Below are 22,154 nucleotides of genomic sequence, written 5' to 3'. Positions count from 1 at the left end.
TGCTTCTATAATATATCAATACAGGGCACAGCTGATACTTTCGGGTTACATTATAACACAATCAAGCAAGGGTATTGTGAAACAGATCCGCGACGCCGTTCTCTCCTCTGCACCAAGATTCAAGGCTGATTGTCTTCGCTCAACCGGTAAGCTCCGTCTCTTTAAAAATTGGTATGTTAATGTCGAACTCCTCATCACACTTTGCCACTCTGCCCAAGATACAGTTGACTTTCTTCCTTGTCTGCTCGCTCATGTCCGCCACATGCGTCAGCGCGATATGATTCATGAGTGTTTCCACTCCGCCATAAACCCCTGTTACCTTGTCCTGTGCCAGGCAAAGTACGCAGCCAAAGTTGTCGTCGTTCGAGGTAGGGTCTGATGCTTTCTTCTTGACGTGAGATTTAGCGAGAAATATCCATCGATAGCGTATTCCGGACATCGAGATCTTGACTCGCGGATCGACAATTTCGACAGTCTTGTTCTTCTTGGTGGGATGCGGTGCAGTAAAGACGTCGCCTGTGAAGGTGCTGCAGATGCAGAAGTACCAAGTCAGTGTATGTCTTACATGCATTCCGTACAGTCACAACCTACCATGACTTGCAGCCCCAGATTTGTCTTGTATTATAGTAACCCAAGGGCTGGGTACGAACGCTGATGCCCTTCTTAGGGTCCTCTCTTACAGCCCAGGCACCTTTACAGAACCCCCAGTAATCGTTATCCTTATTCGGACGACCGTTCATCATTCTTTCTCCGCCTGCAGGTCCGCCCTGTATGGTATCGGATCTGATGCTGTTGCGCATACGGTGACCTGGAAGGATACCGATCGGGGCAGAGCTACTACTGTCGGTCGAAGCGATAGAGGGCGTGATGCTAGCGTGTCGAGGGTGGAAGACAGCTGTAGATCCTAGCACCGAAGAAGGAGATGCTGCAGTCGGGGGAACGTACGCAGTAGCTTGACAATCGCTGTTACTGCGTAAACTAGATGTACCACGTTCTGTTGGAGGCGTCACGTAATACTGAGGATGCGTTGATTTACTAATGTTCACGGCGTCCTTCTCAATTGGCACACTGTATGGCTGTATTGGGTTATATTGTACTGGTGACATAGACTGCAGCGGAGGGGAAGAATCTCGGTGTTGCTGGGATCCAGGCCAGGGCATATGTGTTGGTGCATTCACGTCATTCTTGGGAGAACTAGTCGATGGCGCATTGGTTTGAGGACGTAAGGGTGCCAGTGGTGCAATAGGTGAGGGTGTATATCTGTCTTCTGCAGTTGCGTAGGGAGAGGTATACGGTGAGCTTTTATAGATCTCATCGTGTTGATCGTATGTTGGCACTGGAGGGCGGACATGGTCACCTTGCGATGAATTAGAGCTGTTGCGACCGAGAGAAGCCGCATTCGACTGCGCTGAGCTAGAGGCATCTGACCATCGAGGATGCAGCGTTTGCGTTTGCGTTTGCGTTTGCGTCTGGTGATACTGATTGTTTATCTGTGAGGATTGGTTGAGTATCGGGCCATGGGGTTGTCGGGGTATGCTTCGGTCCTTCTCTTTCATTGCTTCGTCATAGAATTCTCTGTCATTGAGCATGGTCAGGGTATCGCGTCGGGCAGGATGGCCTCCGCTATGCGCATGGCCTTCTAGTGGTCTTTGTTCGTTCTCAATACCCAATCCTTGGTAAGAGCTTATTATATGTTGAATATCTCTCAGAATAGATGCACGGTCTCCAGGGCGAAGTCCATCCAAAGCTAAACTGAAGTTCGGATCTGCAGTTTGTGCAGGCGTGTAGGCCAATCGAGAGCCGCTAGACGTATCTCTGGTAGTCTTGCTCCCGCAATATTCAGCCAACGTATATCCTGTATCTCCAGGATCCATATGAGGTAAGAAGCTTGCGGTAGGATAATTGTCCGATAACGAGTGGATCCTGCCGTAATCATGCGCTTGTGCGGTCCGCGCGGATGCACCCGTATGATCTTCTCCAAGCGGCCACAATTGCCGCACCATAGGCCTTGCTATGTATATCCTCTGCTTCAATTCGTCGAATGTTGTTAACGTCTCTGTCCGTTTCGTGATCGAGGCTTCGTGTAGGACATGTAAATTGAGAGGTAAGACCCCACTGGACATTAAAAGTAAGCATTATGCTGATATGAGTCGTCAGACTACTTACTTTGTAGCAGCTTGCTGTAAGCTATTGATGATCTGAGCCTGTAGCATGAATCCTATATGGTAGAGACGCTCTCGAGCAGTATCTGTGCGCACACGTCAGCTCTGAAATCTACTGGGAGAACTTCTATCACTACACTCACCATCTCCTACGCGAACATAGTCGCCTAGCTCTCTCTGATCTTGTTTCCATCTCAGGTCAATCTGTTGCTCCCCTGCCAATAAAGAAGCTTGCAGTTGCTCTTCTTGCCATTCTTGTTGAGCTTGATCGCGGGCTTTGCGAGCGCGGCGTTTCTGCTTGACAAGTTTAAGCAGCTCTGATCCACCGTGGAAGGCTGAAACGACAGCAGAAACAGCTGCGACAATCTAGATAATAGTAAGTCACAGTCAGAAGGCGAGACTGTTCCTCGTGAACATCAAGAGGTCGCGTGCCCAGTCCAGAAGCTAGGAAGGGTATATACAGAGCTCCAGAATGATGTCGAGGACGCAAGATAGCAACTTACCTCAAGACCGGACATCCTGTAAACGCTTGTTTCTCGCTGCTACAGTCGCTGAACTTTGTGGATTGGCTAGACAGCGCATCCAGCTCGTATCAATACCATTGGCGCGTAGCCTTGGATTGGTATTGCTATGTGTCGAATGAAAAAGAGCTAAGGTCCAACGGTTCTCAAGTCGGCGGTCCCAGTGGACTCTCAAAGATCAGGTTCACTAAGCCTGAGAGGACGTCCAGTCGTGTATGGTGGTAAGCCTTCTATGGTCCTTGCTTGATCCGCGCGAGGGCAAGCAGAGCTAGGTGTCGAGCCGTCGCGTGGGATTATCCTGTCTAGGGAAAAGAGACTGACGCTGGAATAAAGTGAAATGATTGCAAAGCGACGAGGGAAGTTGCTTGGAAGGCTGAAGAGGATTCCATGCCATTGGTACTCAGCCTCACTCGAGCCGGAACGGATGGCATGCGACCGCTGTATACATTAGGCTAAGCCCTTGGTGAGCCAGCAGCAGGCGACAGTATTGCTTGACCGAGGTGCAGCGCTCATTGTGCTATCTGGGGACGTCTCTCCAATAAAGGAACTGTGGCTGTAGCGCCAGGCGGGCTATGTGGTGTCGTCTAACCTGAAAGCGAATGGCATGCTGTATCACGAAGCGGGAAAGACTTGGCCGGTGGCTTTCTTGCAATCACACTTTTGACTAGTACAGATAGATGTACTGTGCTGCCAGTAGGATTGCTTATCGTATCGGGGGAGGCTTGAAGTTCGCTAGCAAGGAGGTGGAGCTGGACGATAGCCCGCGCCCCTGGTAGTCGCACAAAAGCCATCTTTGTATAGAACGAACATAATGCTGCGCATGAGCTCCAAGTCTCGGAGGCAAAAGGCTGGAGCTTGACGATTCCTATTGAAGCTTGGTATGGAAGGGTACCAGGAGATGAGAATGCGCCTTCTCGCCTGTCGCGCAGTCGCGGGACATCGCGAGCGGGGTCGTTCGCGCCATAGCCACCACGCCGCCCATGTGCCCTACCGAGAGTCCGAGACAAGTTGCCGCCATGATCTGTGTATAGCGAAGCTTGTCTCTCAACCTGGTGCAGTCGACACCGAAAACACCCACAAGGAGTCCATCTCTGTAAAAATGAAAACCATCTACAGACAAAGGCATGCAACTCGTTCGTGGGGTTCACCTGTCGGTCGCATCCCAGGAATTCGGATTTCGATTGCACAGCCTTAGGCAGTAGCCTGGAGCTCACAAGCTGCAGTAAGCGACGCAGTAGCAATGAACGCATTAGTGTAAGTCACAAAGTATCATTCAGAAGCCTGGAGGCCTTTCAGTGGTATACCATTTTCCGCCTAACACCATTCTTTCTCATCGAACTCCTTCAAACCGACCAGCAGTACGTTTTGGATCATTCCTATCCCTATATATATGCACATAAGGAAGCCCAAGGACCTCCTAGAGAATGCAACCAGAACGACCCCCGCTTACAAGAAACACGCCGCATGAATCAAAATGACAGGCGAGTGCATATGCAACTCGAGCTGTGTCAGCGCGCAACGCCAGAGGAACACCAAGTCCTGATCGCTGGAAACGCGATTCAACGTCGACAGATATAGGGAAAAAAATGGGGTTAAAGAAGAGTTTTAGAAGCGAAGAAAGACAAGAAGTCTAAGCATCCTCAAGTTGCACTCTCTGGCTCTTTCGGTTCCTGACTTCCACCATCGTAGGGGTCAGAGCCAATCGATCCACAACACGATCCTCATGCGGACTTGTCACGGTACGAACCACAGCTCTCGGGCTGTTTGCTCTGCTGACAGATACACTCCTCGCAACGCCGACCATGGCCTTTGCCGTAGCGACTTCTTCCGTCCTTCCTTCCCTTCTTCTCGCTTGAATCTCTGCACGCTTCTCACCAAGTCTGCTGGCCGAATGTGGTGGAGTTGACAAACTTTGCAATCGTTGTAGAGGCGAAGGTGCGTCGAGGGGAGCTGAAGCCGGGTGTGATGAGAGCGCACTGAGTTTTGTGACTCTTGGCTGCTTCTGCGAAGGAGAGCGGGAGAGTGGGGAATTTGCCACACTGTTGACCATAAGGTTCTCGCTTCTCGCAGTCTTGCCAGGCTTGGAGCAAATCTCCCACTCGGGCTCTCGCTCGTCGAGGCGTAACTTGATGGGTTTGGAATGACCAGGTGATGCCTGAGCAACTATAATCGTGATTGATTCGGCCTCAGATTCGAAGCTGCGGATCGAGGTAGGGGTCAATGATGGCTTCAGGTACGGAGATGCGGCAGGCTTCAGTTTTGTAGAATCAGTATGTACCGTCGGAATCTCTGCATTTTGAGCGAAGGTTTGCTGAAATGGAGACTTCGTAGGCATTGTTTTAGATCGCTTGAGATCCTTCCTGCTGCGGTTCATGATCGATCCGGAAAGAGGTGATGGTGCGCGGTTTGAGTTGGTGGAAGGGAACAGCGAGAGTCGGGGTGAACCAGACACTGGAGTGGGCGATGTTACACTGCGGTGAAGGCTGTAATCTACAGGACTTTCGTCGTTTTCGTTGCCCTGCTGTGCTATTAGCTGAGATCTAACGTAGCTCAAGCTGTGAGTACACACCTTTGCAGACAGCTCCTGCAATGGCTTGACCTTCTCAGCATTGCCTTGTCGCCGTGCCAAGAGCGATGACCGGCTCGGGTCTGACTGCAAAAGATTTCCGAACATAACACTGTATCTCTCCATCGTTATGTCTGGAAGACTGACATCAAGAAGAGGCCCCCCGTCGTCTACAGACGTGGTGGGACCTGTTTTCGACACTTCAACCTGTGGCACAGGTGGGGGGGCGTCGCCTAGAATTTCTCGTGCTCCTAGATCTGGTGTTGTAAAAGCTCGTTGCATGGACTTTTTAGGTCCATGTGATGGGACACTTCCGAGCGTTAATGCCCGTTCCCTGGTCGCAGACGTCTCTGGTGGCGATTGAGGCGGAACAAACTCCCCTGGTGACCACTTGCGTGATGCTCGGATGTTGGGTCGATAGGTAGGTGGGGACACACTTCGCAGTTTCTCCCTCTCCTTTTCCTCTGGTTGAGATGTCTGAGGTGCCTGGGGTTCGAGTACTTCGTCATCATGGTGGCTGTCCGCTCGAGGTGCTGCAGCAACGGTCTGCGCCAGCTGATAGAATGAGGGCTTTTCCACTGGAGGCGGAGGTGCTTTACGGAATAACGACTTCCATCGACTGAGTTTAGATTTTGGTGCTTCCGGACGGCTGGCCAGGGAAACCGAGGAATCGTTGGGTTGGCTTAACATCGCCATTGAAGAATCGGGAAATTTGGGATCTACTGTCGATATCGCCACCTGAGATGCCGCTTTCCAGTGTGAGCTTGAGGTAGGCGAACCAAGAGCGATTCCAATGACTCCCTGCTCTTTCGTGGCGTCCGGGCTGTAGAGTACAGTTGTGGAAGTGGTAGGCGATTGAAAGGAGTGGATATGATCCTGAGAATAGATCGATGGTACAGGATTTGTTTTCTTATGGAACATGGGTAGACGCTCTCCAGGTCCGCCTGACGTGCTTGGTCGCTTTGCCGTATCCGGAACTCCTAGACTTCCTTCAGTCCTCGAATCAGAAGTTGTTCCCTTGTATTTGTCAAAGTCTGTTTGAGAACCCTTAACAGGCGGCATTGAGTCCCCATTGTCTTGCTCCGTGGCCTCCCTGCGATTGTTTCTCAGAAACCTCAGCGATTTCGACCTTGTAAGCATCCCGGGCATCTTGGGTTTCAAGTTCGTTAGAGTATCGGAAAGTAAATTGAGAGTTGAAGGAAAGACTAGAAGATATGAGCGCAGACGTAAAGGAATGGACGGCTCTATTGAGCCAGAAAGATAGAACAGGCCGCGACACAGTCGTGGGAAGGTTGAAAGAAGAAGAGACTCAAAGAACAGCGGGATTTGCGCAAGTATCACCACCGGTCCGCCAGGAAACGAACCTGGCGCCTCCACACTTCGCTGTCATCATACCAGCGGCAATCATCAATCCACTTTCGCGCGTCTGAGAGAAATTGCAGCGTCGAGAACCCGTCACGAGACCAGGGTCAGGGTAATGCACATTATGTGAGACGGGCGAATTCGATTGGCTCCCCGGCTTGTCGCGCCAACATTACCCATGGCCGTTGACAGGATTACCTCGTAAGTGTCTTTGCAGGGTGACGATGCCGGGGGAACAAGCGACAAATGCTGCAGGGCTAAGAAGTTGTGGATAAGCACAAGCCTGGTTTCAAGATGACGCTGGGCCGAGGAGCAATTTCGCGATCCGCCGCCAAGACGATCTGACCGACATCACTGGCTGTGGTAAGATTGTCAAGCAGTCAAGGCTGCCCACAACTCAATGTGCTACGAGACGACAGAGCTCAGATCTATTCTTGCAATACGAGAGCTGAGAGACTCGAGTACAACAGCAAGTATGGCGGCACTTGGTTGCGCTGAAGCAGCAAGTGCTCGCCCGCCTATGATCGACGGGAAATGAGGCCCCAACACACCATGGAGAACGGCGCGACGTTTCGGAAATACCCAGAGATTGCGCGCGAGGTCTCGCCGCCTTCCTAATCAGAGGCAGGCATGTATACGCGCGACGGAAGATTGAAACGAGACCTAATGGCCTGGCCTCAGGCACTTACGCGATGTTGTGTAGGCGGCTAATTCGCCGTACATGCAAAACGCATCCCACCTGTGTATGCTCAATCCAGATGATATGCCGAAGGCGAGTATAAGCATCTTGCTTGCCATAATCCCACAGCCTGCTCGCGGAGCGTGCCGATACGCTGCTTCGCAAGCTTACCATGCAACTAATCGAACGACTGTTCTCGAACATCTCAAGCACAACTTGATGCTGGCCGTCGCACTATGTTCGAGTGCACACGAAGACGCGTGTCAAATGCAAAATCCTGCGAGGTATATTAGCGACCAATATACTAGCCTGGATAGCCTTCCAATGTTGAGAGAAGCGACCCTTTTCTTTGGAGAAATCCGTCTCAGGCTGGCATCGCGAACCTGATATCCTGATCAGCAATATCTCTTCTCGTCATCCTGAACATCGTGTGGCAGCATATGCGAAGCTCAGAACGGACTCGAGGTCATATTCAGCTCTTCTTGTTTGTCGCTTTCTTCTTTCTTATGTACTGCGCAACACGCGTGCTCGTTTCTTCTCATTTCCTTGCTTCGCCCGAGCCTCTCATACCGATTTTGTGCTGTGTATCGTGTGGTTATAGTCGCACTCTGCAAGGAGTGTCGCAGGCGCTACGTCTGCGGTTTGTTCGAGTAGGGTAAGGTGGTGCGGGAAAGTAGGTTAACGGAACGCTTGCTGTTCAGAATGTAGTAGCACAAGTGGACCATTCGTCCAAACTAGTTCTACCTATTTTCCTACGTATAGCTAGATTGATCACCGAGGTTCTGCAATACTTATCAACATATCGTCCAGAGTCGGCGAAGGTGTTCACTAATCGAGAAGCTCAGAAAGCGTCCGTGCGGGATTGGGAGAGAACGGCGGAGACTCCGAAGAGGACCCTAAGAGAATGTGTTCAGTAATCTTTTCGAAGTTTGCATGCATCTCGCGGCTTGTGGGAGGGGTACGCCCAAGCAACATGTAATGTGAAAAACTTTAGTACTCGGTGTTGTTTCGATCATAACTTGGTCTGATAGCTGAGTTGACGCGTTGTTACAACTCGCCCCTCAATTGATGGGAGGGTAGGTACCAGTGAGCCTTCTAGCAACCGCATACCTCGATTGTATGCTGACCATAAAACACATAGCGAACGACGATCAAGAGTGTGGAGAGAAGAATCGCGGGGACACCTTCGCCCGGTCGGCCACGAGTCTTGCCGAAAGTCTAACAACAGACCAGCAAGACCGCGAATCGGGCTTCTTTTGTGACTCCTGGTCCTAGAAACAACCAGACTCTTCAGTTCAGATTCTATTGCCAATATTCGGACGAGATCCGCGATGTATTGACAGCGGCGTCTATTGTTGTCGTCTTCCAAAGCAGATGTATAAGGTTAATACCACGTTCAGGTTCATCTCTTGAATATACCACTCAACTACCAGTACCTATCAACAACCAATCTTTCCACTCAGTCATTGTTGTTCAAGAATCTTACTAGACCTCATGATACACCACTCCACACAACTTACTAGCTACCACCAAAGCATCCCTTTCTTTCCCTCTTTCTTCTCCAGATAAGACGCTGCAGTACACTCGAATATCATATCGATCGGCCACAACATCCTGAACATGCATTTCAATCCCGAGAAAGAGATACCCGATCTGTCGGGAAAGACAATTATCGTGACGGGCGGCAGCAGTGGTCTCGGCAAAGAGAGCGTCCTCCAACTCGTCAAGCACAACCCAGATAAAGTGTATCTCGCAGCCCGAACAAGCAAGCGAGGCAATGCAGCAATCGAGGAGATTGAGAAACTAGTCCCCTCAGCAAAGGGAAAGATGCACTATCTTGAGCTGGACATGGCATCTTTCGCGTCCGTCAAGCAAGCCGCCGATCGCATCCTGTCCGAGAACAACCGAATCGACATCCTTATGAACAACGCGGGAACGAGTGCCAACCCTGCAAGTCTAACCAGCGATGGCTACGAGGTTCAATTCGGCAGCAACTACATGGGACCAACTCTTTTCACCAACCTTCTCCTTCCACTGCTTCAGCAAACCGCCGAGCAACCAAACAGCGACGTCCGCATCATCAACCTCAGCTCTGAACTCTTCAAACAAGCACCTAAAGAGGGAATCTCGTTCCCCACGCTTACGACACCCGCTGAAGGAATAAGCACCGTAGCTCGCTATGGCCAATCAAAACTAGCAAACTACTACTTCAGCAAGCTTTGCTCCCAGAAATATCCCAACATCACATCAATCGCTCTACATCCGGGTGTCGTCAACACGGGTATCTGGGACCATTTCAAGGAAAGGAGGCCTGTGCTAGGAGCGGTGCTTTCCGTCTTGTCTGGCCCCTTTATGACTAGTGTCCCCGACGGTGCGAAGATGCAGTTGTGGTCCAGTACCGCACCGAAGAACCAGGTTAAGAATGGTGCTTTCTATACCCCAACGGGGAATGGTAAGGAGTACACGCAAGCGATACTGAAGAACGATAAACTTTCGAATGAGCTATGGGAATGGACCGAGAAGGAGTTTGCAAAGCATGGGTATTAGTTGAAATGTTTGTTTAACCGTCTGAGCAAGAGTCATTCGTTTAGCGCGTTCTGAGATACCGACTTGTACTTATACAGAGGGATGGCGATTATTGTTTGTTACTCAGTGAAATGTCAAAGCCATGTTTAGGATGTGATAATAACGGAGTGTTGTTTCTGCTTAATTTGCTGAATATCGGAGTGAGACGAATGGCTTTGGTACCTAAAAAAGATAGCGACAACACACACACGTGAAGCGTCCAAATATGTCGCGGAAGAGCAACGTCATACTGCACTCAGAGACTTGGAACAAACCCTGCACCAAAGACGTGTTTATAAAAAAGACATGCATCCATACAGATGCTAAATTCGCTCACTGTCAGAAACCTATCAAACGCCGCTGATGTGAGATTTGAAAATTCATAACCAAAAAACTGAATACCATACGTCACAGCTTACACTCGAGCCTGCGCCTGCTGATCCGCCCTGCCCAAGTCCACGCTCTTATGATATTTCTTACATGGCAAGTTTTGATGAGTGTCTTCCTCATCGTCCTCAATGTCAAACATACGCTTCAGCTCCTTGCACGCTACCATATATTGCTGTCGAGCACCAGGGCTCTCCCTGAGAGGGTTAGGGGCCTTGTCCCAGCCATGCGGTACACCAGGCACACAGTGATAATGTACACGCTTTCCGAGATCCTTTTGTAGACGGTCACGGAATCGTTCACCTTCAGCGAGAAGCATGTCCCATTCACAGCAGAAGAGGACAATGTCGTCAGGAAGGGCGTCGAGCATGTGCTTTGGCGCCATGCCGGGGCTGAGCCATGGGTGTGCAAGATCGAGCGAGGGTGGCTGGAGATAGGAATCATCGAAGAGATCGGTAAAGACAGCGGGAAGGTTCTGGTCAACCCTTGAGCAGGTCTCTCGACGCTGCGCGCGCGTTTTTGTGTAATCGGTAGGTGGATAGAAGGATACTATGCCTCTTATCTTGAGAACAGTGTTGGACGCTTCTGTCATGACTGACACTCCCGAGGTGTCTTTGTAGGAGGATACGAGGGATAGCGAGGACGCGCCTGTCTGGCGGAGCATAGCAATACGGTCGAGGCGAGACTTCTGGCGCACGAGCGGAACACGAGAGCCGTTGGGGGTGAGGTTCTGGCCGAAGGCGGGAGGAGGCTGGAGGCCAGCATTGGGAACGTTACCGGCGCGGTTATCGATGATCTTGGCGCCAGACGTAGTTCGGTCGAAGAGCTCGCCCTGCAGACACAGGGGAACGGTAAAGCTCATGTTTCCTCCCGAGGAGAAGCCCGATATAGCGAAGCGATCGGCATCGAGCATCAATTCGTCGGCATGTTGTGCCAGCCAGAGCACCGCGTCGGCACCATCCTCGACGGCCGTAGGGAACGGGTTCTCTGGTGCAAGACGATAATCGACGCTGACGACGACGGCTCCGACCTCGTCGACGACGACTCCACACCAGCGCGCATCGTCGTGCGCGGTGCCCAGAACGAAACCGCCTCCGTGGAAGTTGATAACAACAGGGTATCTCTTAGTACCCTTCAGCTTCTTATGCTTCTTGTATTCCTTGGGCACGTAGAAATTGAGGCGAAATTTGCCTTTCAAGGGCGAGACGGTAGCATCGATGTCTCTATGGAAGGCAGGCTTGGGTGGTCGTGGTCGGGCGAGACGATGTAGCATCATACCGATGCCCATAAGGACGCGCCAGAACTGTGCCTGGACGTGGAGCATCCATCGTGGCCGGCTGGTCTTGGCCTGTGGTGGTGGGTTGTCGACTGATACTGTCATGTTGACTGTTGATGGGGACGTCGGTCGGATCACCCTAAGCGGCGCGCGCCATCAACGAGGCCGCGGGCGATAAAAGAGTCGAAAGGGGGGCTGTGCTTGTGGCAAGCCGCGTGCGCAGGGGCAGATGAGTGATGTCTAGTGTCCTGATGGTGTGGACCTAGAATTACAGCGATAGCTTGCAGTTGGGCGTGTCAAGTCTGGAGTTGTGTGGGCTCCGTCGCAAGCGTTGAGATTCTAGAATTGTGAGACCTGAGGCGCGCATTGGTCTCTGATAGGCGATGACGTATGCTAATCAGCCGCTGGCCAAGCAAGACCCCATGTATGCGCCGTCGCGCTTTCACCAACTTGGACAAGCACACATTCAACATCGCTCGAGATCGGTTTGAACAACATGAATTCATGTAGCTCCTAGTGATATCATTATTGACTACTGTGTGTGTATGTGCAGCTACAGGGCGGAACCCACAGAACACAAGGGGTACAGGCTACGACCCCAAACCAAAAGCAAGCAAGCCGAGACGGGTATATGGCTGCTCAAGTCCTCAGAAAAGCGCCAGACGCTCGCCTATTGATGCTGCCAACGACCATAATGCGAATGTAAACAAGGATGAGAGAACCGGCCAAGTTGAAATCAGATGTCAAAGAACGCCAGAAAGCTGTGTGTATGCAAAACATGTGAAGAAGAATCGATGGGGAACGAGGGCAGGCCAAGAGGGTAATCGACGCAATCATGCATCGACAAACTCGTACTCGTCATCTTCAGGAGCCACATGTCGCTTGGGCCGTGGCGTCTCATCGTACAAGTCAAGCACCTCATACTCATTCTTTACCAGCTTCTCCGTCTCCTTGGTCTCAAAGCGCTGGACGGCTTTCTCGAGAGCGTGGTTCAGGATCTGGCTGCCATGGCTGGGACCCCGATGGGCGTCGAACGAGTAGGCGATGTCGGCATCTGGAGCAGGTGCAGCGGACGGGTGCTCAACGTCCTCGTCAGCGGACGACTCGTCACTAGCGGAAGCCATGTCCTTGTTGAAAGCGGCGCGCGCCTTCATGGGACCGTGGGACGATGCCCTGCATACGTTAGTTCTCCGATGATCCCTCTTGACGGGGTCGAGAGGCGACTTACTTGACGTGAGGGTACAGCTTAGCAGGACGCGGCTTGCCGTCTTCCTCCCGCCGTCCAGGGCCGAACGACTGTCCATGCGCCCACTTCGCCCTGTTGTTCTTGTCGCGGTTGAACTCCTTGGCATCGCTGCGGAGGTCGCTCGTGAAGGTCTGGGAAGTCGACATGGCGGTGTTGCGGCTTGGTTCGGTGGTTGAGGCTCTGATGTATATTGTGACTGGCTGGTAGGGTGCAAACGGAGAATGTGTATTGGAGCTAGCAGGTAGATTAGGTGTGATGAAGAGAGTAAACAGTGAGAAGTGACAGGCACGACAGGTATGGCAAGGTAATATGCGCGGGAAAGAGGGAGGCGCGGCGGATGACTAGCAGCTGTCTTATGAATGACTCTAAGAAGTGACTCAGGATGATGAGGTCTGATCGGGCGAGGCGAGTGGCTATGCAGGCTCTCTTATGGTAGATTACGGATTACGGCTCGTGTCCGGGCCAGGCAGTTGTTTACTTGCGCCGTCCCTATGTCGTCAAGGGCGTAGGCACCATCCCCGCCTTTGTCGTGGTTCCTGATAAGGGGAGATGTGGGAGCTCATGACCCAGCTTCTAGCTTCCGACTCGCCGAGGCCCATTTCCCGCTTTAGCCCGAAGCGCATCCGGTTTGACGCTGTTGCCCATGATGCCATCATGGCGGTTTCAGACGGCTTGAGTGGCCAACGTGGGCGAGCTGGAGGCTGCCGTGTTCCTGGTTGGTGTCCAAGGACATGCGTGAAGCTCCCAGCTCTCAAGCTCTCAAGCTCTCAAGCGCCCCAAGCTGTGCTCCAGCTTCCGATCGCCGACCCCACATGGATCCTCCACACCTCAGACAGCAACAGTCACGGCATGCATCCCAACAATCGCAGCTTATTACATGACGCCCTTTACCACGCAGCCTTGATAAGATCCCGGACTCGGCCGCCGTGACCGTGCACTCATTGCTAGCTTGGAACGTTAACCTGTCGTAATTGTCATGGTTGACCAAGACAGCCATTCCCAGCGCATCCTCAGGCGTATGCTTCAGCTATGTATGGTACGCGGCCTCCTCCTCATCCTCCTCGTCGCTACTTTCGACTAGGCCAGCCTCGCTGGGAAGGACATCAGGAAACCAGCCGTATCTCCCAAGGTCCACTGTATACTGCCCCATGGCATCCTGGCTGACCTCGACCCCTTCCCTGCGCAGCGCATCTGCTTGCTGAGCCGCTGCGCTCGGTCCTCTTTGTTCCAGTCAGCAATCGAACAACAGCCAACAAAGCCTTGTTATGGCAACAGGAGGCGCTGACCTCGGACTGATGCCGCCTTTGGCGTTGATCACGCGCTGCCAAGGCACGTTGCGGCTATGGAACGTTGGACTCTTCCTGCTGCTATCGGTCGATGGCGAAGGCAGGTTCTTGAGACACACTCCGACTTGTCTTTGACGTCATGCGTTAGTGATATTGCGACATGATGGTAACGTCTTTTTCCATGTACTACCTTGGACATTCGGCTACGATGAAGAGAAACATGTCAGCAAGTAGTCCTCGTCATCTGGTAATACAACGCACGCTTTCCTACTAGTCTTGCAATATGACCATAGCTAGTGACCTTGCCGGAAGGCACCTCTTGAATCGCCTCGTATACTGCTGTGTACCATAGCCAGACTTCTTCTGAGCGCTCTCCCGGTGCCATGGTGATTCGAGTTGTAGAAGTGTCTGGGAACAACTGCAAAGAGTCGAGCGGGATCTACACCTGCAGCACGCGACGACACGAGAGCACGTGATGCGGAACAGCTGCGCGCGCCAAGCTCTCAACTTTCCGTACCGAGCTTCGCGAGTGAACGTTTGCAACAACACTCGACCAACGCGCTTTGAACATGTCTGGACTCGCCGATTATTTGGCCAAGAATTATCTCACAGCAGACTCGGAAAAGAAGTCGAAGAAGCGCAAGAGGAAGAACAAGGATGCCGGACTCATCATTGACGACGACGACAGTCTGGGCTGGAAAGACAAGGCAGACGACGACGACGAGGATGCGCCGATGATAGGTATGGGCACTGTAATCTCTGCACGTAGCACAAACTTGGCTCTAACAGATTACGCTATAGTCGGTGGAGGCACACTCAAAAAGTCCAAGAAGAAGTCCAAAGGCACCAGTGCCGCAACATGGACAGCAGTGGGTGTCGCCGCACCCTCCCATGCCGAACAACTCGCAGCCGATGCAGCTGCCGCCGACGCCATTATAGCAGGGACCGCTGCCGATCGCCAAAAAGCTGCTGAAGCCGAGGATGAAGCACCAGAGATGGTAGACACAGATGGCGTCATGAGGATGGAGTCTGGCGCAAAGGCAGGACTGCAAAGCGCCGCTGAGGTCGCGGCAGCAACGAAGAGAAAACAAGACGAGGACAAGCGCAAGGCCGAGGAGGTCGCAAAGGAATTGGGGGGCGCCGCGCAAGAAACCATTTACCGAGACGCCAGTGGTCGCATAATCAACGTCGCAATGAAGCGCGCAGAAGCGCGCAAGAAAGCCGAAGAAGAGGAGCGCATCAAGCGTGAAAAGGAAAAGGCAGCTCGCGGAGATGTACAAAACGCAGAGGCCGAGCGCAGGAAACAACAGTTACAGAATGCAAAGACGATGACTATTGCGCGGTATGCAGATGATGCAGAACTCAACGACGAGCTGAAAGAACGGGGGCACTGGAATGATCCTGCTTCAGGCTTTCTGCGCAAGAAGAAGGCTGGACGTAGTATCACGGGCAAGCCTCTGTACCAAGGACCATTCCAACCAAACCGGTACAACATCCGTCCAGGGCATCGGTGGGATGGCATCGATCGGGGAAATGGGTTCGAGAAGCAGTGGTTTGACTCGAGAAACCGCAAAGCAAATATCGAGAAGCTGGAGTACCAATGGCAGATGGACGAGTAGGCTTCTGGACCTGTTCTCAGCAAGCTCTCCAGAGCTCTTGTAGGGACATGACATGGAAATTATTTGCATAGCGAGGCGTTCGGATTTTCTACATATAAGACGCTGTAAGATATAGATCTATCGTCGTTTTCATGGTAGACCCTGTTACAGTCCATTGGTATCTTGTGAATCGTAAAGTGATGTTGAGTGTGCGAGTCAGTCCACGCCCTCACATGACGTCGCGACGACTTTTTGTCCCGCTCGTAAGTTCCGACATCCCACTCGCGACAACGCGCCGGTGATGCGTTCCACCCTCCATGTCCCTCTCCAAGCATGCGAAGACATACTTGGTGAATTACTCGAAATATAAACACCTCAATGCGTTCAACTCGTTCGTCGAACCGGCCGTCCTCACACGCAACGATGCCACCAGATCGAATGTTGTCGGCGAACAAACCGCCTACGGCGTCACCGACAAGCCAATCGCGATAAAAGACAACATCTGCACAAAGCAATTGAAAACTACTGCCTCCTCTGGAATCCTCAAAGACTTTACCAGCCCATACGATGCGACAGTGGTGAAGCTGCTCCAGGATGAGGGCGCCGTGGTGGTTGGCAAGACGAACATGGACGAATTCGGCATGGGATCGCACTCGACACATTCGCATTTCGGACCGGTGAAGATGCAGAGATATGACGGAGAAGAAACAAGTGTTGGAGGAAGCTCAGGTGGAAGTGCGCTCGTTGTCGCGACTTCGCAATGTTGGGCGTAAGTGTTTTATAGCCGACGAGGATGGACTACGTGCTGAGACAATCAGTGCACTAGGTACCGATACTGGAGGCTCGGTACGGCTTCCTGCTGCATACACGAGTGTCATTGGATTCAAGCCAAGCTACGGATTGATATCGAGATGGGGGGTGATTGCTTATGCCAACTCTCTTGATACTGTTGGAATATTTGGTAGGAACGTTGCGGGTGTGAAGCACATTTTCGGTGAGTTGATCGAGTTGCAAGCTGCCAGATTCATATTCCTGACCAAACACAGACAAGCTCAACATTCACGACGCGCGTGACCCGACTTCAGTTTCCAATACCACCCGTGCGAAGTTCCGTGCAGAAAGCCGACCAACTTCACTGAGGATAGGCGTCCCTCTCGATTACAACATTGACACACTAGAACCCGCTGTCCGAAAAGCCTGGCTCCTTCGACTCAGACACTTGTGGGATCGTGGTCATACTTTGCATCCTGTCCGGCTGCCGACAACACAGCAAGCGCTATCAGCTTACTACGTCCTTGCACCAGCCGAGGCATCTAGCAATCTTGCAAAGTATGATGGAGTACGCTTCGGCAGTAGAGTACCAGGCATCGATGGAACACCAGACAGTGTCCTTTTTGCTAAGACTCGAGGTCAAGGTTTCGGTCCTGAAGTTCAGCGACGCATATTGCTTGGTGCTTTCTCACTCAGCGCTCAGGCCATGGACAACTATTTCATACAAGCGCAAAAGGTTCGCAGACTTGTACAACAAGACTTTAACCGAGTGTTTGCGTTGCCAAACCCACTGTTCGATTCCGAGGTTTCTTTGTCAAAGACTAAGGGCGTGGACGTGATTATATGCCCTACGGCACCATCAATGGCGCCATCATTGGCTGAAGTCAAGACACAGGACCCGTTGCACTCTTATATGAACGACGTCTTCACCGTTCCAGCTAGTCTTGCCGGACTACCAGCAATCACGCTTCCGACAGCCGCACCCAATAACGAGGAAAAGTCAGAGAATTCAGGATCCCCCGACCCTTTCTTCAATACCATAGGACTGCAAATCATTGGCCAGTATGGAGACGACCAACTCGTTCTCGATACTGCCAAAATACTAGAGGAGATCACATCTACTCCGCAGAACCGTACCGGGCCTGAAGTGGATGCGTGGGGAAGCGGGGTCAAGTCGGATACATAAAAAGAACAAGCTGAGTAGCTTATGAATAAGTTTTTTTTAAAGATGCTAGAGCCATGCCGTCTTGCTGTTGCTGCCCTATGCAAAACGGGTCCGACAGCGTTTGTAGATACTTTTGTTGGTGAGAAATATCCACTCGCTGCTGAGAGGAAATGCTTCGACACAGCTTCTGATATCCGAGAGACACAAGGTGGCAGATTGGGTAGTGGGCCTGTTATCTGATAAGTGAATCAATCCATATGCTGCGAAAGGGATGGACGAGTCAACAGAGTATATGCAAATTGTCGTTACACTTGTACATGTAAATTTTGTCGTCTGATGCAACAGTAAGTCTCTGTCGAAGTATCGAATAATTATGGGCGATGCAGCTGCTACACCTCAGGAGAGTCTTTAAATGTCGATCTTCAACTGCACTTGCACTCAACGTTACCACAGTATCGTTTCATTCATACGTGCATCGCTTCCGCTAGATAACAGACTGTAGTAGAGGCACCTAGGGCAACCAGTAACACATGACCGATCCACTTGAAATGTTGGGACAGGATGGCTGCCTTCTATGGACTAGTAGCGCAGCAGTGTGCTCAAGTGTGGGGATATTATGTGTACATTTTGCCATGTACCTAGGTACCGCGGTAACCGCCATCCACTTATCTGTCAAAGATATCCGGACTAGATCTCTTGCTGTGAGTATCTGTTCGCTTAGACGCTGCTTCACTTACGTGGACGATACATCTCATGATGTACTTTACCACATGCCGTTTTATCAGGGTTACCTAGGCATGTCCCCACGAAAACTACGAGGCTCCTCCCCACGTGTTGCCCACTAGCTGCATCATAGCTCGAGTGACGGACCGTCGCGATTGGCTTTTCGGTTGAGCGCTATGCATCATCATCCGATCACGCGCTTGAATTTAGTGTAAGATCTAGATTCGTAGCTGGTACGTCACATCAACTGCATTCATAAGACTTAGGAGCCGAAGATTCTACTGGCAGAAAATGTAGTTCGGGTTTCAAGATTTGAGCTATGTGTACTATAACGAAGGTTCGGGAGGGTATGTACTGCAAGCTGGCAGTTCCACATCAGGCACTGCCAAAGAGCGGGGAATACACCTGGGCAATATGCAGTGTAACCACCGGATTACCACGCAGCCAGTAGACGGTTGAGACGTAAGCACTCAATTAGAAGTCACTAAGCTTATCCCACGTTGACGGTGCCGTACCCGTGCCGTTCCCTAAGGTCCAAGGCACCAGGCCAAGGGGTCCTGTGAGCGATCTGCAGCATGTCTTACATGTGCAGGACGTCAACTCATACGCTAGAACATGGTAAGAAAGTGAGTTCCGAGGTTGTTCTCCATGTTAGTGGTCAGATCGCAACTTGGAGTGAAGCAAAGGTACAGTGGAGCTCACTATGGTGATGCGGCTGCAGCGGCAGATAGTGCCATGACCAATACCATCAATGGATGCTCGTATCAGCCTGGCGCTGTGAGAAAGCGTCCTTGCAACCGGCCCGATCAAGTATACCGGTAGATGCGGGAATTGTGCGAGAGGCCGCCTGAAGCGGTAACTCTCAGCATCCAACACACCCAGTGTGGTGAGCCACGCCACCCTTCGCCGGTGAAGCTCCACCAACCAAGTGTTGCTTCCCTCTATCCCCTTTGTTTTGTATGGTCGACGACGAGCGTAGCGCACGCTTAAATGCGGAGTTGCGATAGACGGTCTGGGAGGGGGCCAGGAGGCAAGTAGTAGCAAGTCGATATGTCACTCTTCATCTGACCCCACCACCATGGCCAGAGTCGCGCATGATCAAAGGGCTTGGTATCCACCACCGCGTGGGTAAGTAACCTGTCGGGCGTCGCGAGCTGGCGACCAGCCGGTCTATATAAGTGTCTTGCCCTCAGCACCTTGATGGCTCATCACGCTCATCACTTTCACAATCTAACCATCCAAACCAACCAAACAACCAATCACCATCATTAAAATGGCTCCCTGGTACGTCTTGCAACCAATCTTTGGTGTTTGGCACATACTGGTGTGCTCCAAGGTCGCTGCATCAGGGCTAGCGCCAGCACCGTGATGGACACTTTACTTGGAAGATGGAGGGGCTCTGGCTAACGGATTGAAACAGCAACTGCTCTACCTGCAAGTGCGCTGGTGACTGCTCCAGCTGCGGATGCGGATCCTGCTCCGTAAGTATATCCTACGATGCATCGATGCAGTGTTTCTACCTGTCAACTCAAATTGGCACTAACGTCGGGATATAGCACTAAGCGTCAAACTACCCTGAATCTCGTATCTCTTCCAACAATAACACACCCATGGAGCGATTTGGGCGTGGAGCAATAGTATGGTTGGAGGTCGGCGTGAACTGCCAATGTTAGGGTTGCGACTGCCAGAAGTACCAGATGAGGTATAACTATAAATCAATCTACATTTACTACAAGAATTGACCTTTGCGCCGTGTTGTATGTCTGAACGAGCATTAGAACCATTGGAAAAACCATTTGTATTAGCGTGCAAAAGCCCCAAAATGAAGAAAGGACTCAAACAATACAGGTAGGAAGGCAATAATACATATACAGTGTCAAGGGTGCTTCCAGCGCCCCACTACCTCAAATATCAAGATGTTGACGAATGTCATCACCAAGCCTCCACTCCTCATCCCTGGCCATGCGGTCAAGAGGACTTTGCACATCGTCTTCATCACTTCTACGTGTACCAGTTGTACCCGCGTCGCTAACGACCGTAGTACCGCTGACACTACCGCTTGTGCTCTTGCTTCGTCTCTTCTTGAACCAACTCCTTTTGCTCTTTGTACTCGCTGCATCTGTATCAGAAGCTATCGACGCAGCATACTCGCGTCCGTCACCCTCGACTAGAGTAGGATCGGTGCTGGATGCTACACTGAGATTTGAGGAGAGCTTTGTGAGATGGTTAGGGTCAAGGTCTCCGGAGGTATCGATAGGACCGGGTTTAGGAGTGGGCATAGGAGTGGTATCTGTGGACGAGGTGGATTCGACGAGCTCGGCGTCGCGATACCATTTCCGGCGCCGAGTGTAACGTCCCCAACCGTCTTGGCCTCTTCGTCCATCTCTCCACTATTCCAGTTAGTATCAAAAAAAAAACGCGAGGACAGTTTCCTAAACGTACCTTGTTATCATAGTATATCCACGCCGAGTCCTCTTTAGACACCCCTTTCTCGGCCTTGAAATCCTTCTCCGCGCCTTCGACCTTCCATTCACTGCCTTGCACCCATCGCCATCTTGACTGACCTCCTTCAACTTCAGGCAATTCAAAGTGTTCTTTTGGTGGAACAGGGTTCAAGTGCTCATCCGTCCAGGACGCTCGCTCGTAAGCAAGCATAGAGGATGTCCATCCAATACCCAGCCACCTTCGCTGGTTCTCGTAGATGGAAAAGGTAAAGCGCACACCCGTAGATTCGGGCCGGCGCTTAGCTGCCAGTGAGGCTGCGACCTCCTGTGTGCTCTTCTTTCGAGGGGGCAGAGGAGGCGCACCCTTTCTGTCTACGGATACAATGTCGCCAAAGTCGAGGCCGGTGATAAAAGCGCACGTGCGTCGTACTGTCCTCGACCTCCAAAGTAAGGTGCGAGTTACGCGAGCAGGTCGTGAGTGCCAACTTAGCATTACTGTGCCTACTGCCAGCACGACTCGCTTTGTAGTCAGGATATAAAAGGGCGGTAGAGTGAGTGCTATCCATAGTGGTAATACAAAAAGAATGCGGATGAATAGCACAGTGAGAGCTGGTCGTGTAGTAGCCGAGGTCGCCGTCCTCTGTGTGGACAGGAAGTCTGTGAGGCGCAGAAAGGGATCCAGCAGGATGTTGCAGCGTGAAGTGAAGAGCTTCAGACTATCCACAATCTCCTCCAAGCTCTTGTGGTGCTTGATGTTGGTGTCCGACTCGACCCGCTTGTGCGCCTTCTGTCCCTTCTCGCCTGTCCACCCCGTCGACGACAATGGCGAGTATCTGCGCGTATACATGCCCAGTATCAGGCCAGAGACGACTATGATGGGCCCTGCGTATCTTGTCACGGCATCACCATACAGGACTACGGCCCAAAAGGTTGCGACTAGAAGAAAGCTCTCCCATGGATCTCCGGTTGTCCATGTTACCAGGCCGGCAAACTTGTTCAGAGGTAGTATGAAGGGATGCGAATATGCGAGCACGCGAGTAATCTGTGGCGGAGTGGCGGCGAGCAGCGGAGACTTCTGGTGTACGAGTATAGCGGATCGCAGTTTTGTTTGCGGTGTTGTCTGGCCTAGGTTGGCGGGGGAGAAGGACGCGTATGTTGGATTCTGGGCATCACCGGCCGGCTGCGGGGACGACGCATCGTTGCTAGACTTGGAAGGGGTGGACATGTGCACAATCCAGGGTGTATCTAGGTGGATATCAGCATGTTGTCAGCGCAACTGGGTTTCCACGAACGTTGTTGCGGGTTTGGAAGTTACCAACCTAGTGCTGCCATGCATGGAGATGTGCGTCATCGCCTGGCTGCGCAGACGAGGCTGAGTGCCGTGCTCGTGTCCAGCCACGCTC

At 51.8% G+C, this 22,154-nt stretch overlaps 7 protein-coding genes across 7 annotated transcripts; 2 read left to right on the top strand and 5 right to left on the bottom strand.

Annotated features, from left to right (window-relative positions):
- Window positions 1–139: 139 nt before the first annotated feature.
- Window positions 140–2,528, bottom strand: GT037_001055 (uncharacterized protein; the record flags this gene model as incomplete). Its single annotated transcript, XM_038926102.1, has 4 exons — window positions 140–527; window positions 592–2,115; window positions 2,167–2,248; window positions 2,306–2,528. Coding segments are annotated over 4 exons (2,217 nt in total), but the record flags the coding sequence as incomplete, so codon positions are not given.
- Window positions 2,529–4,313: 1,785 nt separating this feature from the next.
- Window positions 4,314–6,398, bottom strand: GT037_001054 (uncharacterized protein; the record flags this gene model as incomplete). The annotated part of the gene is made up of 2 exons (XM_038926101.1): window positions 4,314–5,201; window positions 5,253–6,398. The coding sequence occupies 2 exons, from the start codon at window positions 6,396–6,398 to the stop codon at window positions 4,314–4,316; spliced, it is 2,034 nt and encodes a 677-aa protein (XP_038791957.1).
- A 2,512-nt stretch (window positions 6,399–8,910) lies between these two features.
- GT037_001053 (nad-binding protein) lies at window positions 8,911–9,837 on the top strand (the record flags this gene model as incomplete). Its single annotated transcript, XM_038926100.1, has 1 exon — window positions 8,911–9,837. The coding sequence occupies one exon, from the start codon at window positions 8,911–8,913 to the stop codon at window positions 9,835–9,837; it is 927 nt and encodes a 308-aa protein (XP_038791956.1).
- Window positions 9,838–10,270: 433 nt separating this feature from the next.
- GT037_001052 (alpha beta-hydrolase) lies at window positions 10,271–11,623 on the bottom strand (the record flags this gene model as incomplete). The annotated part of the gene is made up of 1 exon (XM_038926099.1): window positions 10,271–11,623. The coding sequence occupies one exon, from the start codon at window positions 11,621–11,623 to the stop codon at window positions 10,271–10,273; it is 1,353 nt and encodes a 450-aa protein (XP_038791955.1).
- Window positions 11,624–11,652: 29 nt separating this feature from the next.
- On the bottom strand, window positions 11,653–14,435 carry GT037_001051 (uncharacterized protein; the record flags this gene model as incomplete). Its single annotated transcript, XM_038926098.1, has 6 exons — window positions 11,653–11,713; window positions 12,368–12,691; window positions 12,747–12,998; window positions 13,805–13,984; window positions 14,051–14,174; window positions 14,312–14,435. 6 exons carry the CDS (start codon window positions 14,433–14,435, stop codon window positions 11,653–11,655), a joined length of 1,065 nt encoding a protein of 354 aa, XP_038791954.1.
- A 184-nt stretch (window positions 14,436–14,619) lies between these two features.
- On the top strand, window positions 14,620–17,605 carry GT037_001050 (glutamyl-trna amidotransferas-like protein; the record flags this gene model as incomplete). Its single annotated transcript, XM_038926097.1, has 5 exons — window positions 14,620–14,791; window positions 14,840–15,665; window positions 16,082–16,417; window positions 16,467–16,642; window positions 16,695–17,605. 5 exons carry the CDS (start codon window positions 14,620–14,622, stop codon window positions 17,603–17,605), a joined length of 2,421 nt encoding a protein of 806 aa, XP_038791953.1.
- Window positions 17,606–20,211: 2,606 nt separating this feature from the next.
- Window positions 20,212–21,976, bottom strand: GT037_001049 (pex24p-domain-containing protein; the record flags this gene model as incomplete). Its single annotated transcript, XM_038926096.1, has 2 exons — window positions 20,212–20,697; window positions 20,750–21,976. 2 exons carry the CDS (start codon window positions 21,974–21,976, stop codon window positions 20,212–20,214), a joined length of 1,713 nt encoding a protein of 570 aa, XP_038791952.1.
- Window positions 21,977–22,154: the final 178 nt, after the last annotated feature.

The sequence above is a fragment of the Alternaria burnsii genome, assembly GCF_013036055.1.
Source record: "Alternaria burnsii strain CBS107.38 chromosome Unknown 705, whole genome shotgun sequence".
NCBI classification, from domain to species: domain Eukaryota; kingdom Fungi; phylum Ascomycota; class Dothideomycetes; order Pleosporales; family Pleosporaceae; genus Alternaria; species Alternaria burnsii.
Note: the sequence above shows the minus strand (reverse complement) of the source record. Positions and strands in the feature narration are given on the sequence as shown.